This window comes from Mustela lutreola, chromosome 7 (assembly GCF_030435805.1).
Source record: "Mustela lutreola isolate mMusLut2 chromosome 7, mMusLut2.pri, whole genome shotgun sequence".
In the NCBI taxonomy this organism is placed as follows: domain Eukaryota; kingdom Metazoa; phylum Chordata; class Mammalia; order Carnivora; family Mustelidae; genus Mustela; species Mustela lutreola.
In genome coordinates, this window is record NC_081296.1 from 8273882 (window position 1) to 8289286 (window position 15405).

At 51.3% G+C, this 15405-nt stretch overlaps 1 protein-coding gene across 9 annotated transcripts in view; it reads left to right on the plus strand.

The window, feature by feature from the left end:
* The window catches only part of RCCD1 (RCC1 domain containing 1), a 25108-nt gene continuing 9703 nt past the window's right edge, over positions 1 to 15405 (plus strand). For 2 of the 9 annotated variants that reach the window (XR_009355249.1, XR_009355248.1), the window contains exons 1-9: positions 1 to 305; positions 1514 to 1718; positions 1803 to 2199; positions 2371 to 2492; positions 4373 to 4471; positions 4731 to 4901; positions 5407 to 5436; positions 7305 to 7416; positions 12376 to 12493. Coding sequence is in view for 3 of the 9 variants with exons in the window: in XM_059179968.1 (XP_059035951.1) it covers positions 1544 to 1718; positions 1803 to 2199; positions 2371 to 2492; positions 4373 to 4471; positions 4731 to 4901; positions 5407 to 5436; positions 5988 to 6160 (1167 nt within the window). In the remaining 6 variants the exon portion in view is untranslated. The other 7 variants (XR_009355250.1, XR_009355252.1, XR_009355251.1 and 4 more) reach the window with 7 other exon arrangements.

Genomic DNA, 15405 nt, shown 5'->3' on the forward strand with positions numbered 1-15405 from the left:
GCCTGAGTCCTTCTCGTGCGGGTCGTGAGCCGCGGCCGACCCGGGCTGAGAGGAATGGCGGGGTGCACGCGTCGCCGCGGTCGCTCCTCGCCAGCTCTGCAGCTCGGATTCTAACCCAAGCTCCGCGACCCCGTCCGGCCCACCTCTGCCTCGGGCCCGCGCCCTCCGGAGGTTGCCCGACCTCACACCCGAGGCTGCAGCGGCCCAGCGCAGGCTCTAGGGCCGGGTCGACCTCGATCGGACGAAACGCGCGGCGGACGGGACGGGCGGCGGGCGGGACTGCGGATAAAGAGTTGGGTACGGAGGTGGGCACCGCCCTGCGGCTGCCCGCCCCTGGCGGTGACGTCACCGCCCTCGCCGGCGATTGGCCCGGGGAGGCTGCGGCAGCCAATGGGCGCCTGGCCCGGCCCGCTGCTCTTCAAACCTTTCCTCCGCGGCGGCGCGCCCCCGGGTCCCCGGCGGCTACTCTGCATCCCCGCTTGTTCTCCCTCGTGACTGCGGGTCGGGAGGAGCTGCCCGAGGAGGGTGGAGGGCACAGGGTCCAGATCAAAGGTCAGAGGCCCCTTTGGGTTGGGACTGGGCACGGAAGGGGTTAGGAGCCCAGGTACGGGTCAAGGAGCTTTGCAGGCACCCCGAATGGAAAAAGCGGTGTTGCTTTTGTAACCGCGGACGCGGGACTGTATGTTTGTCTCCCCATTTACGTGTGAGCTCTCTGGGAGCAGCCAGCCGTCTCTCTCATCCGCCCAAAGGACGGCATCAGTAAATGCTTGTAGAACGAATAAGTGACTAGGTGAGGTCCGGCTGAAATTGTGTATAGGTCTCTTGAGAACTAGTAAGTACCACTGGACTTTCTAAAATAAACTCTAAGCCCTGCATTAATAAGCCAGGACTTAACCTTGTGCCCGTCGTGGTATGGGCCAGACCTGAACCGTTTATTTCCATCTGTTCCACACGGTTCTACAGGGTAAGTGCAGGCGGCGCCCTCTCCTGTGCCGTGCCTTTGTAAAACTGAAGAAACTGAGTTGCACTCAGAAAGTTTAAGTGATGGACCAAGGACACGGGCACCGCTCCCTGCAGAGGGAAGCACGTGAACCCTGGGGCTGGCCAAGCCGCACAGGGCGCTGTCTCCCAAACGCTCTGTTTTGCCCTGGTGGGAAGAGCACTATTGTATGGAGCCGGTGGGCCTCGATTTCAGCCCTCTGCCCCTCTTGGTCCTAAGTTGTGTGATTGTGGGAGGGTTACTTTCTCTAGGAGTCTCTTCTGTCAAATGGGGGTAATTCTGGTTCCCAAGATGACATGGGATAATGAGCCTGACACTGGGAGCTGGAGGTGCACAGATCCTAGGACAACGCCTAAGGGAGAGGACACTTAAGTACCTGGGGCCCAGTCTGTGGGGCAATGAGCTTCCCGGAGCTAAAGGGAAGACAGGGCAAGTGTCCCCATTCTAGGCGGCCCAGAATCTTCCTCAGTCTGGTGGGATTCCTAACCCGGTTCCGCCTCCCACCCCATTCAGGTGGCGGCCAGCAGAGGGCGCGGCCCGAGCATGGCCGAGGAGCGCCGGGGGTCCTGGTTCGGCTTCGGTTTCTGCGGCTTCGGGCAGGCGCTGGGCTCGGGGCACGGGCGGCAGGTGCACAGCCCCGAGCCACTGGCGACACCGGGCCCGGGCGCCGACGTCTGCCGCGTGAGCGCCAGCTGGAGCTACACCGCCGTCGTGACCCGTGAGCGCCCCTCTCCGCCCCACTTCCGCCCTCGCCCCGGGTGCGTGGTCCGGCCGCCCCCCAGCCAGCCCTTCGCTCCCGCAGGTGGAGGCCAACTGCAACTTTCGGGCGCGGCCGGCGGCGCGGCTGGCGGCTGCAGGGACGCGTGGGCCTCGGAGGCGCTCCTCGTGGTGCTGCGCGCCGGGCCGGCAGTCGGGCCCGGGCCGGAGCTGCAGGCCTGGGCGCCGGATTCGGCGCTGCGCGGGGAGCCCCTGTGGACTCACACGCTGGTGCCGGAGGCCGGGCAGGAAGACGCCGCGGGCGGGAAGCCCCAGGCCCGGGCGCTGCCCCTGCTGCCCGGCGCGCGCGCCTACGTGAGTCCGCGGCCGCCCTTCTACCGGCCTCTGGCCCTGGAGCTGCGGGCGCGCCGGCTGGAGCTGGGCGGCGAGCACGCCTTGCTGCTGGACGAGGCGGGCCAGGTGTTCTCCTGGGGCCAGGGCAGGTGAGAGGGGCGTGGCCGCGTGGGGCCTGCGGGCGGGGGCGGGGCGGGGTGGGGGCAGATAAACCTGGTCCCGAGTGGGAGGTGAGCGTGGGAAGTGGCCGTCTGGGGACCCGTTGCGTGTGACTGGGGCAGGAAGGGGTGGGGGACCCGCTTGGGCTCTCCCTCGCTCAGGCACGGACAGCTGGGCCACGGGACTCTGGAGGCCGCGCCGGAGCCGAGGCTGCTGGAGGCGCTGCAGGGCCTTCCCATGGCTGAGGTGGCCGCGGGTGGCTGGCACTCCGTGTGTGTGAGCGGTAAGTGACAGACTCAAGGTCTTCTAGGCTCCAAGCCTTCTTCCCCCTCTTCCAGTGTGGGCGGGTGGTCTAGGCAGACCTCCTTCCAAGTTCATCCCATGTTAATCGGGCTGCGGTTCAGGACTCCTGGGCGCCTCTCAGATTCAGCCCTCTCTCTGCCCCGCCATGATGCGCTCCCACCGGACTGTTGCCCTTGTCTTCTGTTGCTGGCCTCCCCGCCTCTCCCATCCCTCCCCTCCAGCCCGGCTACCTTCCTAAAACACTCTGCAAGGGCGCAGGAAGGGGTGGGGGGCAGCTGAGCTGAGGAGAACGGACAAGAAAGGATGCAGGGGGTCAGGTGGCTGTGATGTGCGGCACACAGTGGCCCCACAGATGCGCACAAGGAGGAGGGTGGGGGTGAGGGCGAGCCCAGAACGGAGACCCTCGTTTGGGATCCTATGTCCACCGCCCTGGCAGGCCATGCAGCTGCAGCTGATTCCCAGGCAGGGAGCAGGTGGTCTTTGTTTGTAAGGGTCTGCACCTGGGGCTCTGGCTGGGCTCTGGAGGCTTCTATCCGCGGGGGTGGGGGCAGCTTTAAAAAACATGTGCCTACACCACCAACCCCTAGTCTCCTGTCAGGAGACTGGCTTCGCGGACAGATGTGAAAACGCGTGGGCTGGAGGGAAGGGAACACAGGACTAGAAACAGCCAGATGGCAAGTCTCACACTTCAGGCCGGAAGAAGTTGGAAGTTTTTGAGTTCACGACAGTGTCCGGAGCACAGACGCTGGAGACCGAGCTTCCTAGGTTCAGATCATCACTTTGCCCCTTCTAACCTTGGGCAGAGCACTTCACCTCTTCGTGCCCCCTGTTTTTTCATGAATAAAATAGGCATGTTGTCATATAGCTCTCTGTAGGGCTCTTCTGAGAATTAAATGGTTATATTTGAAAAGTGCTTAAAGTTCTGGCTCCAAGTAAACACTTGATAAAAATTAGCTGCTGTCATGGGTAATTTTTACGAGAGAGGCAAGGAAGGTCAGAGCTTCCAGAAGAGGCCTCTGGTGGGGCCTGTGGTGGCCAGGGCTAAGCAAGGGGGTGTCGTGGGCTCCGTGGGTTTGAAAGGGAGGCCGTTGGGAATTTCCAGGCATGCGTTTCTGAAGCATGTGTGGTTGGGTGTTCCGCGAAAGGGAAGCTTATGTGAAGCGACTTCCCAAGGAGCTGGAGACCAAAGAGAAAGGCCCACAGGTCCAGCTTGACAAGAAACGGTTTACTAAGGGAGTTTCTGGACTCCTGTTGGGCGGCTGCAACAGGGCTGCGACCGAATGCCCTTCCGGTCAGACCTGCTTTTATAGCCCTAGTGTCTGGGATTCCGTGCTGGGGGCCGCCCAGGAGGAGAATGTTCGAGATTAGTTCTGTGTTGTCCCATTTCCAGAACAGATCCAAGGACCTCATGCTACCAGGGCGTTCTTAAGGGTTGTTACTTGTGTGATTTAAAAAGAGAAAGTGTGCTGGGGGCTGTTCTCAAGAAGGCTTCATTCAGGTCTCCGAGCTGTCGTGGTGGCAGCTTTGTGCAAGATGGCGTTTGTTTGGTTCACACGTGGGAGGTGGGGAGGGGGCGGTTTAGCAACAAAGTGAAGAAGTGAAACTGGAAAGGAAGGTCCAGGAGACTCTGAAGAAAGGATGACAAGGAAAGCATCTGAGGGGGAAGGGAGCCTGTAAAACCAGAAAGCTGTGGGGCCCGCCGGAGGCACTGCCCGGCGTGTCGCCTTGGGCAAGGCAGGCGTTCGTCATCCCCGGGGAGCTGGTGGGTATACAAGGCATTTGGGTGGATTCAGGGGGGCTTAGGAGGGTGACGATGCAGTTCACAGTCTGTTTAATGGGTCCCCTTTGTCGCTTTTTCAGAGACGGGGGATATTTATGTCTGGGGCTGGAATGAATCCGGGCAGCTGGCCCTGCCCACCAGGAGCCTGGCAGAGGATGGAAAGACTGTTGCCAGGGAAGGTGAGGGTCCGTCTTCTTCACGTGTTTCTGTCCTTCCGACCCCTGGTCACATGCCGGCCGAGACCTTGGAGTGCTTGGAAGGGACATGGGTCGTCCTTGGGACCCCAGGTCCCTCTGTGGGACTCCGGGCTCTGGGGAGGCCTGGGGTATGGCAGGGCTGTTGTCAGCGTCCGCAGCGCCCCCACCCCCCATGGCTAAGGTGCAGCCAGAGCTCCGCCTAGCCGTCACCATGCTCCCCACTGTCACTGCTTCTCTGAAGCTGGCAGGCCGCACGAAGGTGACTCCGACATGAGGAGAACGGTGGGGAGTGAGGACGGAGCCCCGGCCCCCTTCATAGCCATCCAGCCCTTCCCCGCTTTACTGGATCTGCCCCAGGGCGCAGAGGCAGCCCAGGCCAGCTGTGGCTCCCGGCACACGGCGGTGGTGACAAGTGAGTAGGGCAGGGCGGGCAGCCGGAAGTCCCTCTGCCTGTCCCGTAGCTGGCGCTGCAGAGAAGGCTGTGATCCCCTCAGAAACCTGTACTTGAGGTGTCTCCGACAAGCACTGAGTGGCTGCCTCCCTCCACGAAAACAGCCCCAACCTCTGGGGCTTGGACAGGTGCCCCTCAGCTGTCCGGCCGCGGAGGCCCCTCCTCTTGCGGGGAAGCTGGTGTCGGTGGCCGTTCGGTCTGAGCACGGGGCCTGCCCGGTCCAGCTGCTAAGACCCCTGAGCCGCTGTGAGAGGGCAGGCCCATCCGCTGGCATACGGGAAGGTAAACCTCTTGCACCCGGATCCTTAACCGCCCCGGCCGCGGCTGCGCGGAGACCATTGTTGGAGAAGGTGCTGTGCTCTGCGAGGCAGAGCTCGGGACACTTGGAAGGTGCTGGCTGGGGACTGTGGCAGGCCACGCTAGACAACTGCCTTGTGACCGCCCCTTACTGTCCTTCTGGTTGTAGGAACTGGGGAGCTCTACACCTGGGGCTGGGGTAAGTAAGAGGTTTGCTTGTGTGATGCTTAAGCTAGGGGAGGAAGGGACCAGGGCATAGAGGGCCTGAGCCCTGGGACGTCTGGGACGGAAGTGCTGCGGGCCCTGGTCTAGAACAGAGCCTGGCGCTCGGAGTCCGAGTCCACACAGGAGCGAAGTGGATGTTTGTGCTTCCTGTGGGTCTTTCTGAAGAATTGTCTTGAGGGAAAACTTAGGCAGCATTTAGGACATATCTGTTGGTCTGGCACTGGGGAGGAAAAAAAGTTAAAAATCTCTGTTCTGAATGTCTGGAGTTCGGAGCCGAGAAGCTGGAACATCGTCTTGCCTGGTGTGGTTGGTGGCAGCCGCCTCTTGGGGACCTGGGGGTGGGGGTGTCCTGCCGGTCCCGGAGGCTCTGTGGCTCTGGGCTCCTGAATTACCAGAGCAGAGCGCCCAGAGTGGTGGGTTAACCCTGCACTTTGCGGGGCAGCCTGAGTTTTTCCCTCCCTTCCTGGAGGGCAAGAGCCCCAAGGCCCAGAGTTGAGGAGGGCCAAGGGGCTCCCTTCACTTTAGGTAAATATGGACAGCTTGGCCACCAGGACACGACCAGCTTGGATCGGCCCCGCCGTGTGGAATATTTTGTAGATAAGCGACTGCGAGTCAGGGCCGTGAGCTGTGGGCTCTGGAACACCTACGTGTACGCTGTGGAGAAACAGGAGAGCGGACAGCTGCAGCCACGGGTGTGAAGTGCGCGTGCGCTAGAGTAGATGGTACACTTACACCCGTGAAGCACCCCCGAGCCAAGGAAACCTCTGCCGGCCCCCCAGATGCCCCCCATTTGCCCTCCCTGCCACAGCCCTCCTGCCCTGCCCTAGAGCCCCGTCTTCAACTTCGTCCTCGTGTTGGACACGCCTAAAGAGCTTTGGAAGGGCATGGCCAAGGCCAGCAGGGCAGACACCATGAAATCCAAAGCTCTGGGGCGGGGAGCCTGGGGGTGTGGGCAGATCGCCAAGCTCCCCCAGCTGACCCGGGGTGATTTGAGGTCGTGTGGAGATTGGGGACCAGCAGGGGTCGTCTTGGTCATCTTTCCTCACCTGTTTTCACTTAGGATTGTACCACTGCGTCCACATTCGGTAGAGTTTAGTTTGTTTGCTTTGGATTTTATGTGACTGGAGTCCCTCTGTGGCTGTCCCTTTGTGTCGTGTTTCTTCTTTCAACACCGTATGATCCGTCCGTGTTGTGCTCTGCAGTCCATTCATTTTTACTGTCCTGCCGTGTTCTGTCGTGTGAATATACCCCATTGTATATTCTTCTGTTGGTGGTCATTTTTCCTTTTATTAAGTTAAAATACACATAAAACGGGCGCCTGGGTGGCTCAGTGGGTTAAGCCTCTGCCTTCGGCTCAGGTCATAATCCCAGGGTCCTGGGATCGAGCCCCACATCGGGCTCTCTGCTCGGCGGGGAGCCTGCTTCCCCCTCTCTCTCTGCCTGCCTCTCTGGCTGCTTTGATCTGTCAAATCTTTAAAAAATAAAATAAAGTACACATAAAAAAATATACCGCCTTAACCATTTTTCAGTGTGTGTCTCAGTATTAAATGCCCATTGATGTGCAACTACCGCCGCCATTGACCCCAGGGACTCTTCTCATCTTGCACAACTTGTTACCTGTTAAACAGCCACTCCCCACCCATTACCCCTGGCCAACACCATGGTATCTTCTGTCTTTCTGATTTTGACTGTTCTGAATCATCATTCGTGTCACTAGCTTATGTCACTTAGCTGAAGGTCCTCAGGGTTCATCTGTGTTGTAGCAGATTCCAGAATTTCCATCACAGCACTGACCACATTGTTTATCCATTCACTGGTTGATGGGTACTGGCTTGCTTCCAGGTTTTAGCTGCTGTGAATGATGCTATGAATCTACGTGTGCAGATGTTTCTTCGAGACCCTGTTTCCTGTTCTTTTGGTTATATATTCCGAAGTGGAATTTCTAGGTGATCTGGTAATTGTATTTTTATTTTTACCTTTTTTTTTTTTTTAAAGATTTTATTTATTTATTTGACAGAGAGAGGATCCCAAGTAGGCAGAGAGGCAGGCGGTGGGGTGTGGGGAAGCAGGCTCCCTGCTGAGCAGAGTGCCCGATACGGGGCTTGATCCCGGGACCCTGAGACCATGACCCAAGCTGAAGGTAGAGGCTTTAGCCCACGAAGCCACCCACACGCCCGGTAATTCTATTTTTAATTTGTTGATGAGCCTACGTACTGTATTCCATGGAGGCTGTACCGTATTTAATTCCTACAACAGTGTATAAGGTTCCAATTTTCCCATAGCCTCGCCTAATACTGGTTGTCTGTTTTTCTCCATAATGACCATCCTAATGGGTCTAAGATGCTATCTCCCTGTGGTATAAATTTGCATTTCCCTAATGTTTAGTGATGTCGAGTGCTTTCCATGTGCTCATTGGCCATTCATAGATCTACTATGGAAAATGCCTATTCAAAGGTTTTGGCTGTTTTTTTAATTGTTTTTGTTGTCGAGTTTTAGGAGTTCCATATGTGTTCTGTATATTAAATCTTCATCAGATATGTGATTTTGAAATATTTTGTCTTGTGGATTGCCTTTTTTTTTTTTTTTTTTTAATTCATTTGACAGACAGAGATCACAAGTAGGCAGAGAGGCAGACAGAGAGAGAGGAAGGGAAGCAGGTTCCCTGCCGACCAGAGAGCCCGACGCGGGGCTCGATCTCAGGACCCTGGGATAGTGACCTGAACTGAAGGGACAGGCTTCAACCCACTGAGCCACCCAGGCGCCCCAATGTGGATTGCCTTTTTACTCTGTTAACAGGGTCTCTTGATATAAGAAACAAATAAAACACTTTAATTTTCATGAAGTTCAATTTGTTTTTCCTTTGTCATCTGTGCTTTTGGTGTCCTATTAAAGGAGTCATTGCCAAATCCAACGTCATGAGGCTTTTATCCTATGTTTTCTCTCAAGAGTTTTATTGTTTTAGGTCCTACATTTAGATCCTTGACCTACTATGAGGTAATTTACATATATGATATTAGTTAAGGGTCCAACTTTGTTCTTTTGTGTGTGATTGTCCAGCTTTCTGTGCAGCATTTGTTGAAAAGACTGTTCTGTTCCTCCTGAATGGTTGTGGCACCCTTGTCACAAATCCATCTGACCACATATGCAACGGTTTACTTTTGGCTCTCTGCTCTGTTCCATCAGTCTGTATGTCTGTCCTTATGCCCGTGCCACACTGTTTGATTACTGAAGCTTTTCTAGTAGGTTTCAAAATCAGGAAGTGTGGGGCGCCTGGGTGGCTCAGTGGGTTAAGCCGCTGCCTTCGGCTCAGGTCATGATCTCAGGGTTCTGGGATTGAGCCCCACATCGGGCTCTCTGCTCAGTGGGGAGCCTGCTTCCTCCTCTCTCTCTGCCTGCCTCGCTGCCTACTTGTGATCTCTGTCTGTCAAATAAATAAAATCTTTAAAAAAAATAAAATCAGGAAGTGTGAGTCCTCTAGTTTTGTTTTTCTTTTTCAAGAATATTTTGGCTATTTGGGGTCCCTTGAGATTGCCTATGAATTTTAGGGTGGGTTTTTCTATTTCTGCAAAAAAAAAAAAAAAAGTCATTGGGATTTCAATAGGGATCATATTGAATCTATAGATCACTTTGGGTAGTGTTGGTATCAATAATATTATGTCTTCCAATCCATGAACATGGGATGTATTTCTATTTTCCATTTATTTATGTTTTTAATTGTTTTCAGCAGCATTTTGTAGTTTTCATTGTACATGTCTTTTACCTTGGTTAATTCCTAAGTATTTTATTCTTTCTGATTTTATTGTAAATGGAATTATTTTTATACTTTCCTTTTCATATTGTACATTATTTGCCTATAGAAATGCATTTTTTTTTAAAGATTTTATTTATTTATTTGAGAGAGAGAGCAAGCATTAGAGAGAGAGGTCAGCAGGAGAAGCAGACTTCCCGCTGAGCAAGGAGCCCAATGTGGGACTCGATCCCGGGACTCCAGGATCATGACCCGAGCCGAAGGCAGCTGCTTAACCAACTGAGCCACCCAAGCGCCCAGAAATGCATCCTTTTTTGTGTATACTGACTTTGTATCATCCTCCTCTGCTGAATTCATTTACTCCAACAGTTTCTTTGTGGATGCCAGGATTTTCTTTTTCCTTTTTTTTTTTTTTTTTTTTAAAGGTTTTATTTATTTATTTGACAGACAGAGACCACAAGTAGGCAGAGAGGCAGGCAGAGAGAGAGGAGGAAGCAGGCTCCCCACTGAGCAGAGAGCCCGATGTGGGGCTCAATCCCAGAACCCTGGGATCATGACCTGAGCTGAAGGCAGAGGCTTAACCCACGGAGCCACCCAGGCGCCCCAGATGCCAGGATTTTCTATATGTAAGGTCATAGTCTCCACAGACAGATGGTTTTACTTCTTTTCTTCCAATATGAATGCTACTTATTTTGTTGCCTCATGGCTCTGACTAGGACTTCCAGTATTGTGCTATAGAAGTGGTGAGAATGGGCGTCCTAGTCTCATTCCTGAACTTAGAGGAAACGTTTTCAGTGTTTCACCATTCAGTATTCTGTTTGCTTTGGGTTTTCTCTATATAGTTTTTATTATGGGGAACTATTTCCCCTCCTATTTTATTGAGTGTTTGTATCATGAAAGGGTGTTGAATTTTGTCAGATGCTTTTTCTGTATTGATTGAGGTGATCATGTGGGTTTTTTTCCCCTTCATATTGTTCATGTGGTGTATTACATCAATCGTTCTGGTACTCCAATAATAAATCCCCTTTGGTTATGGTATATAATCCTTTTAAAATGCTGCTCAGTTCTGTTTGCTTGTATTTTGCTGAGGAGTTTTGCATCCATGTTCAAAAGGGATACTGGTCTGTAGTTACCTTGTCTTGCTTTGTCTGGCTTTGATGTCATTGTTATGCTAGCTTCATAGAACGAGTTGGGAAGCATTCTCCCCTCTTAAATACTTTGGAAAAATTTGAGAAGTACTGGTAGTAGTTCTTTTTTTTTTTTTTTTTTTTAAAGATTTTTATTTATTTATTTGACAGAGAGAGATCACAAGTAGGCAGAGAGGCAGGCAGAGAGAGAGGAGGAAGCAGGCTCCCTGCTGAGCAGAGAGCCCGATGCGGGACTCGATCTCAGGACCCTGAGATCATGACCTGAGCCAAAGGCAGCAGCTTAACCCACTGAGCCACCCAGGCGCCCGGTAGTAGTTCTTTAAATGTTTGGTAGAATTCACCAGGGAAGTCTTCAGGTCCTGGGCTTTTCTTCGTTGGGTGATTTTTGATTACTGATTTAATCTTCTTACTAGTTATAGTAAGTTATAGTAATTCAGATTGTCTATTTCTTCGTGATTTAGTCTCTATAGGTTTTGTGTTTCTAGGAGTTTTCTCATTTCATTGAGGTGATCCAATTTGTTAGCGTACAATTTTTCATAGTACTCTTAAAATCTCGTTCATTTCTGTAGAATCAGTGGTAATGTCCCCACTTTCATTTCTGAGTTTAGTCATTTGAGTCTTCTTTTTCCCTGAGTCCGTCCACATATAAGTTTGTCAATATTATTCATCTTTTTGGAGAACCAGCTTTTGGTTCCATTGGTTTTTCCCTGTTGTTTTTCTTTTCTCAAACCATTTATCTGTGCTGTGCTCGTTACTATTTCCTTCCCTCTGCTTGCTTTGGCTTCAGTTCTCTCTCTCTTTTTTGTTTTTCTAGTTACGTTTAATTAGATTGTTGACTTCAGATCTTTCTTGTTTTTAGTTTTTATTTTTTAAAGGTTTTATTTACTTATTTTTTTTTTTAATTTATTTGACAGACAGAACATAAGTAGGCAGAGAGGCAGGCAGAGAGAAAGGAGGAAGCAGGCTCTCCATGGAGCTCAGAGCCTGATGCGGGGCTCGATCCCAGGACCCTGGGATCATGACCTGAGCCAAAGGCAGAGGCTTAACCCACTGAGACACCCAGGCTCCCCTCTTTCTTGTTTTTAAATGGGAGCATTTATAGCTATAAATCCCCTCAGCACCACTTTTTCTGTGGCCCGTGAGTTTTGGAATATTGTGTTTCATTTTCATTAGTCTCTGTATTCTAATTTACCCCGTGATTTTTTCTTCGATCCATTGGTTGCTTGAAATGTATTGTTTGATTTCCACAATATTGTGAATTTTCATTTTTCTTTGTACTGATTTCTAATTTCATCCTGCTGTGGTCAAGAGAGGATGCGGTGTATGATATCTTTATTTTTATTACGTTTTTAACTTTAACTCCAACTTTAACTCCATAGTTAACACACAGTGGAGTACGAGTTTCGGGTGTTCAGTGTGGTGACTGAGCAATTCCATCCATTACTCGTGCTGGTCCTGATACCTGATAGGTGCACTCTTAATCCCCTTCACCTGTTGCACACCCCCCTCCCGCCCCCCCCCCATGATAACCACTTGTTTGCTTGTTCTCTACAGTTAAGAGTCACTTTCTTGGTCTTTTTTTTTTTTTTTCTTTTGGCTCTTTTGTTTCTTAAAATCCACATATGAGTGAATCCTGTGGGATCTGTCTTCCTCTGAAGGACTTAGGTCACTTAGCCTGATGCTGTCTAGCTCCATCCACGTTGTTGCACATGGCAGGATTCCATTCTTTTCGTGGCTGAGTAATATTCCATTCCATATACCACCCCCCAGTCTTCTTTATCCATTCATCTATCATTGGGTCCCCGGGCTTTTGTAAATAATGCCGCTGTACGCATAGGGGTGCATATACCCCTTTAAATTCATGGTTTTATATTTTTGGGGTAAATACTCAGTAAGGTAGTTCTATTTTTAACTTTTTGAGGACGGTCTCTTTTCCACAGTGGCCGCACCAATGGAGGGGCTCCTTTTTCACCACACCCTTGCCAACACTTGCTGTTTCTTGTCTTTTTGATTCCAGCCGTGCCGGCCGAGTGAGGGGATCTCTCATTATGGTCGTGGCTTGCGTCTCCCTGATGCTGAGTGATGTCGAGCATCTTCTCGTGCGTCTGCTGGCCATGTGCGTGTTGTCTTCGGAGGTAGGTCATCCTTTAGTTTCGTTGCTCGTTTCCTTCATTGTGTGGAAGCTTTTTATTTTAGTGAAGGTAGTTTGTGTTCGCCTTCATGTCCCTTGTCTCAGGAGGCGTCTCTAGAAAAGCCATTGCTATGGTGTGAGGGCATCATTGCCTGTGCTCCCTTCTAGGTAGTTTCTGAGATTGAGATCTCTAATCCAGTTTGCATTTATTTTTGTGTGTGATGAAGGGGAGGGGTCCAGCACTGTTGTCGTGTTGTTGTATGTTTCTGTCCAGTTTTCCCATCACCGTTTGTTTGTTTGTTTGTTTGTTTCCCCATCACCGTTTGTTGATGAGACTTTTTCCCATTGGACATTCTTTGCTGCTTTGTCAAAGAGTAACTGACCGTATCATTGTGGGTTTATTTCTGGGCTTTCCATTCCGTTCCATTAGCCTATGTGTCTGTTTTTGTGCCAGGACCGTACTTCGGACTACCGCAGCTTCGTAAGATAACCCGACGTCTGGGATTGTGATACCGCTGGTCTGGATTTGGTTTTCAAGATTGCTCCGGCTAGCCAGGGTCTTTTGTGGTCCCATGCAAACTTTAGGCTTGTTCCAGCTCTGTGAGAAATACTGTTGGTATTTTGGTAGGAATGGCAGTGTGTGAGATCTTTGAGTATTAATTGGTGGCCCGATACATGGTGTGTTGTGGACACTGTCCGTGAGCACCTGAGAAGGCGTGTGCTGCTCCTGGGCGGGGAACCGTGCCCGTGTCTGTCAGATCTAGTTGGTTTACGGTGCCGCCAAGTCCTCTGTTTCCTGCTGTCTGGTTGTTCTGTCCATGACCGTGGGCGGGGGATTGAAGTCTCCGAAGTTACTGTAGAGCTGTTTCTACCACGATCATCCGGGAAGAGAGGAACAAATGAAACCAGACGTAACCAGAGAGAGAGAGACAAACCATAAGAGACTTAATCTTAGGAAACAAACTGAGGGTTGCTGGAGGGGAGGGGGTCAGGGGTTGGGGTAGGTGGGGGAGGGGCACTGGGGAGCATGGGTGTTGCGATGAGCGCTGGGTGTTCTAGAAGCCTGATGAGTCACGGACCTGTACCCCTGCAACGGATAATACGTCATGGATTGATAAAAAACCTGTTTCTCCATTCAATTCTGTCAGTTTTTGCTTCACATATTTTGATGGTCTGTCATTAGGTGTGAAAATGCTTGTAATTGTTATGTTTTCTTGCTGTATGGAGTCCTTTATTATGTAATGTTCTTTTCTGAGTCCTGTACCTTTGTGATGGCAGGTCCGGTCTGTCTGATACGGGTAGAGCTCCCGCCCTCTCGCTGTCCGTTTGCCTGGAACAGCTCCTTCCGTCTAGTCACCGTCGTGCTTGTCTTGGACCTTAAGTGAGTCCCTTGTACCCAGCGTACAGCTGGACGTATGCTTTTATCCATATGCCAATTGCTGTCTTTTTTTTTAAAGATTTTATTTATTTATATGTCAGAGAGCGAACACCAGCAGGCAGAGGCAGAGAGAGAGAAGCAGGCTCCCTGCTGGAGAAGGAGCCTGATGCGGGACTTGATCCCAGGTCCCCGGGATCTTGACCTGAGCCGAAGGCAGCGGCTTAACCGACAGAGCCACCCAGGCGTCCCTGCTGTCTTTTTTTTTTTTAAGATTTTATTTGAGAGAGAAAGCAAGAGCGAGGGGGAGGGGCAGACGGATGAGCAGGCTTCCCACTGAGCTGGGAGGCCCAAGAGGGACTCCATCCCAGGACCCTGAGATCATGACCCGAGCCAAGGCAGGCGTCAAGCAACTGAGCCACCCAGAAGCCCTGCAATCACTGTCTTTTGATTAGAGAATTTAACCTATTTCCACTGAAATTACTGATGACGAGGGACTGTCGCCTGTCATTGTGCTATTGGTCTTCTGTCCACGCTATCACTTTCTTGTCCCTTATTTCCCGCATTCCTTCTTTTGTGTTTAGGGTGATTTAAAAAATATATATTTATTTGACAGAAAGAGACACAGCAAGAGAGGGAACATAAGCAGGGGGAGCGGGGGAGGGGGAAGCAGGCTCCCTGCTGAGCAGGGAGCCCGATTCGGTCCTCAATCCTAGGACCCCGATGTGGGTCTCGATCCCAGGACCCTGGGACCATGACCTGAGCTGAAGGCACCTGAGCCACCCAGGTGCCCCTAGGGTGATTTTTTTTTTTAGTGAAATGTTTAAATCTCTTCTTCATGTCCTTTTATGTGACTTTATAGCTATTTCTTCGGTGGCTCCTGTGGGGATTACATTTAATATCAAAATTACAACATTCTAATTTGAATTTATAGCAACTTAACTTTAGTAACATAGAAGAACTCTGCTCCTTTATAGTTCTGTCCCCACTGCTTTGTCGTCAGTGTCCTAAGATTACATCTTTATACAACATGTGCTTAGAACATAAGGTAATAATTCTTTTAGATGCATTAGTCTCCCAAATCCTGTAGAAAATAAGATTTGGAGTTAACAAACTGAAGGTACAGTGAAACTACCTTTCACATTAATAATTGTTTTTCTTGGGGTGCCTGGGTGGCTCAGTGGGTTAAGGCCTCTGCCTTCAGTTCGGGTCATGATCTCAGGGTCCTGAGATCGAGCCCTGCATTGGAGCCTGTTTCTCCCTCTCCCACCCCTGTTGCTTGTGTTCCCTCTCTGTCTGTCTGTTTCTCTGTCAAACAAATAAATTAAATCTTTATTTTAAAAAAAGAAGGAGGGGCGCTTGGGTGGCTCAGTTGGTTAAGCGACTGCCTTCGGCTCAGGTCATGATCCTGGAGTCCTGGGATCGAGTCCCACATCAGACTCCCTGCTCGGCAGATTCTGCTTCTCCTGCTGACCTCTGTCCTCATGCTCACTCTCTATCTCTCTCTCTCTCAAATAAATAAATAAAATCATTTTTTATTT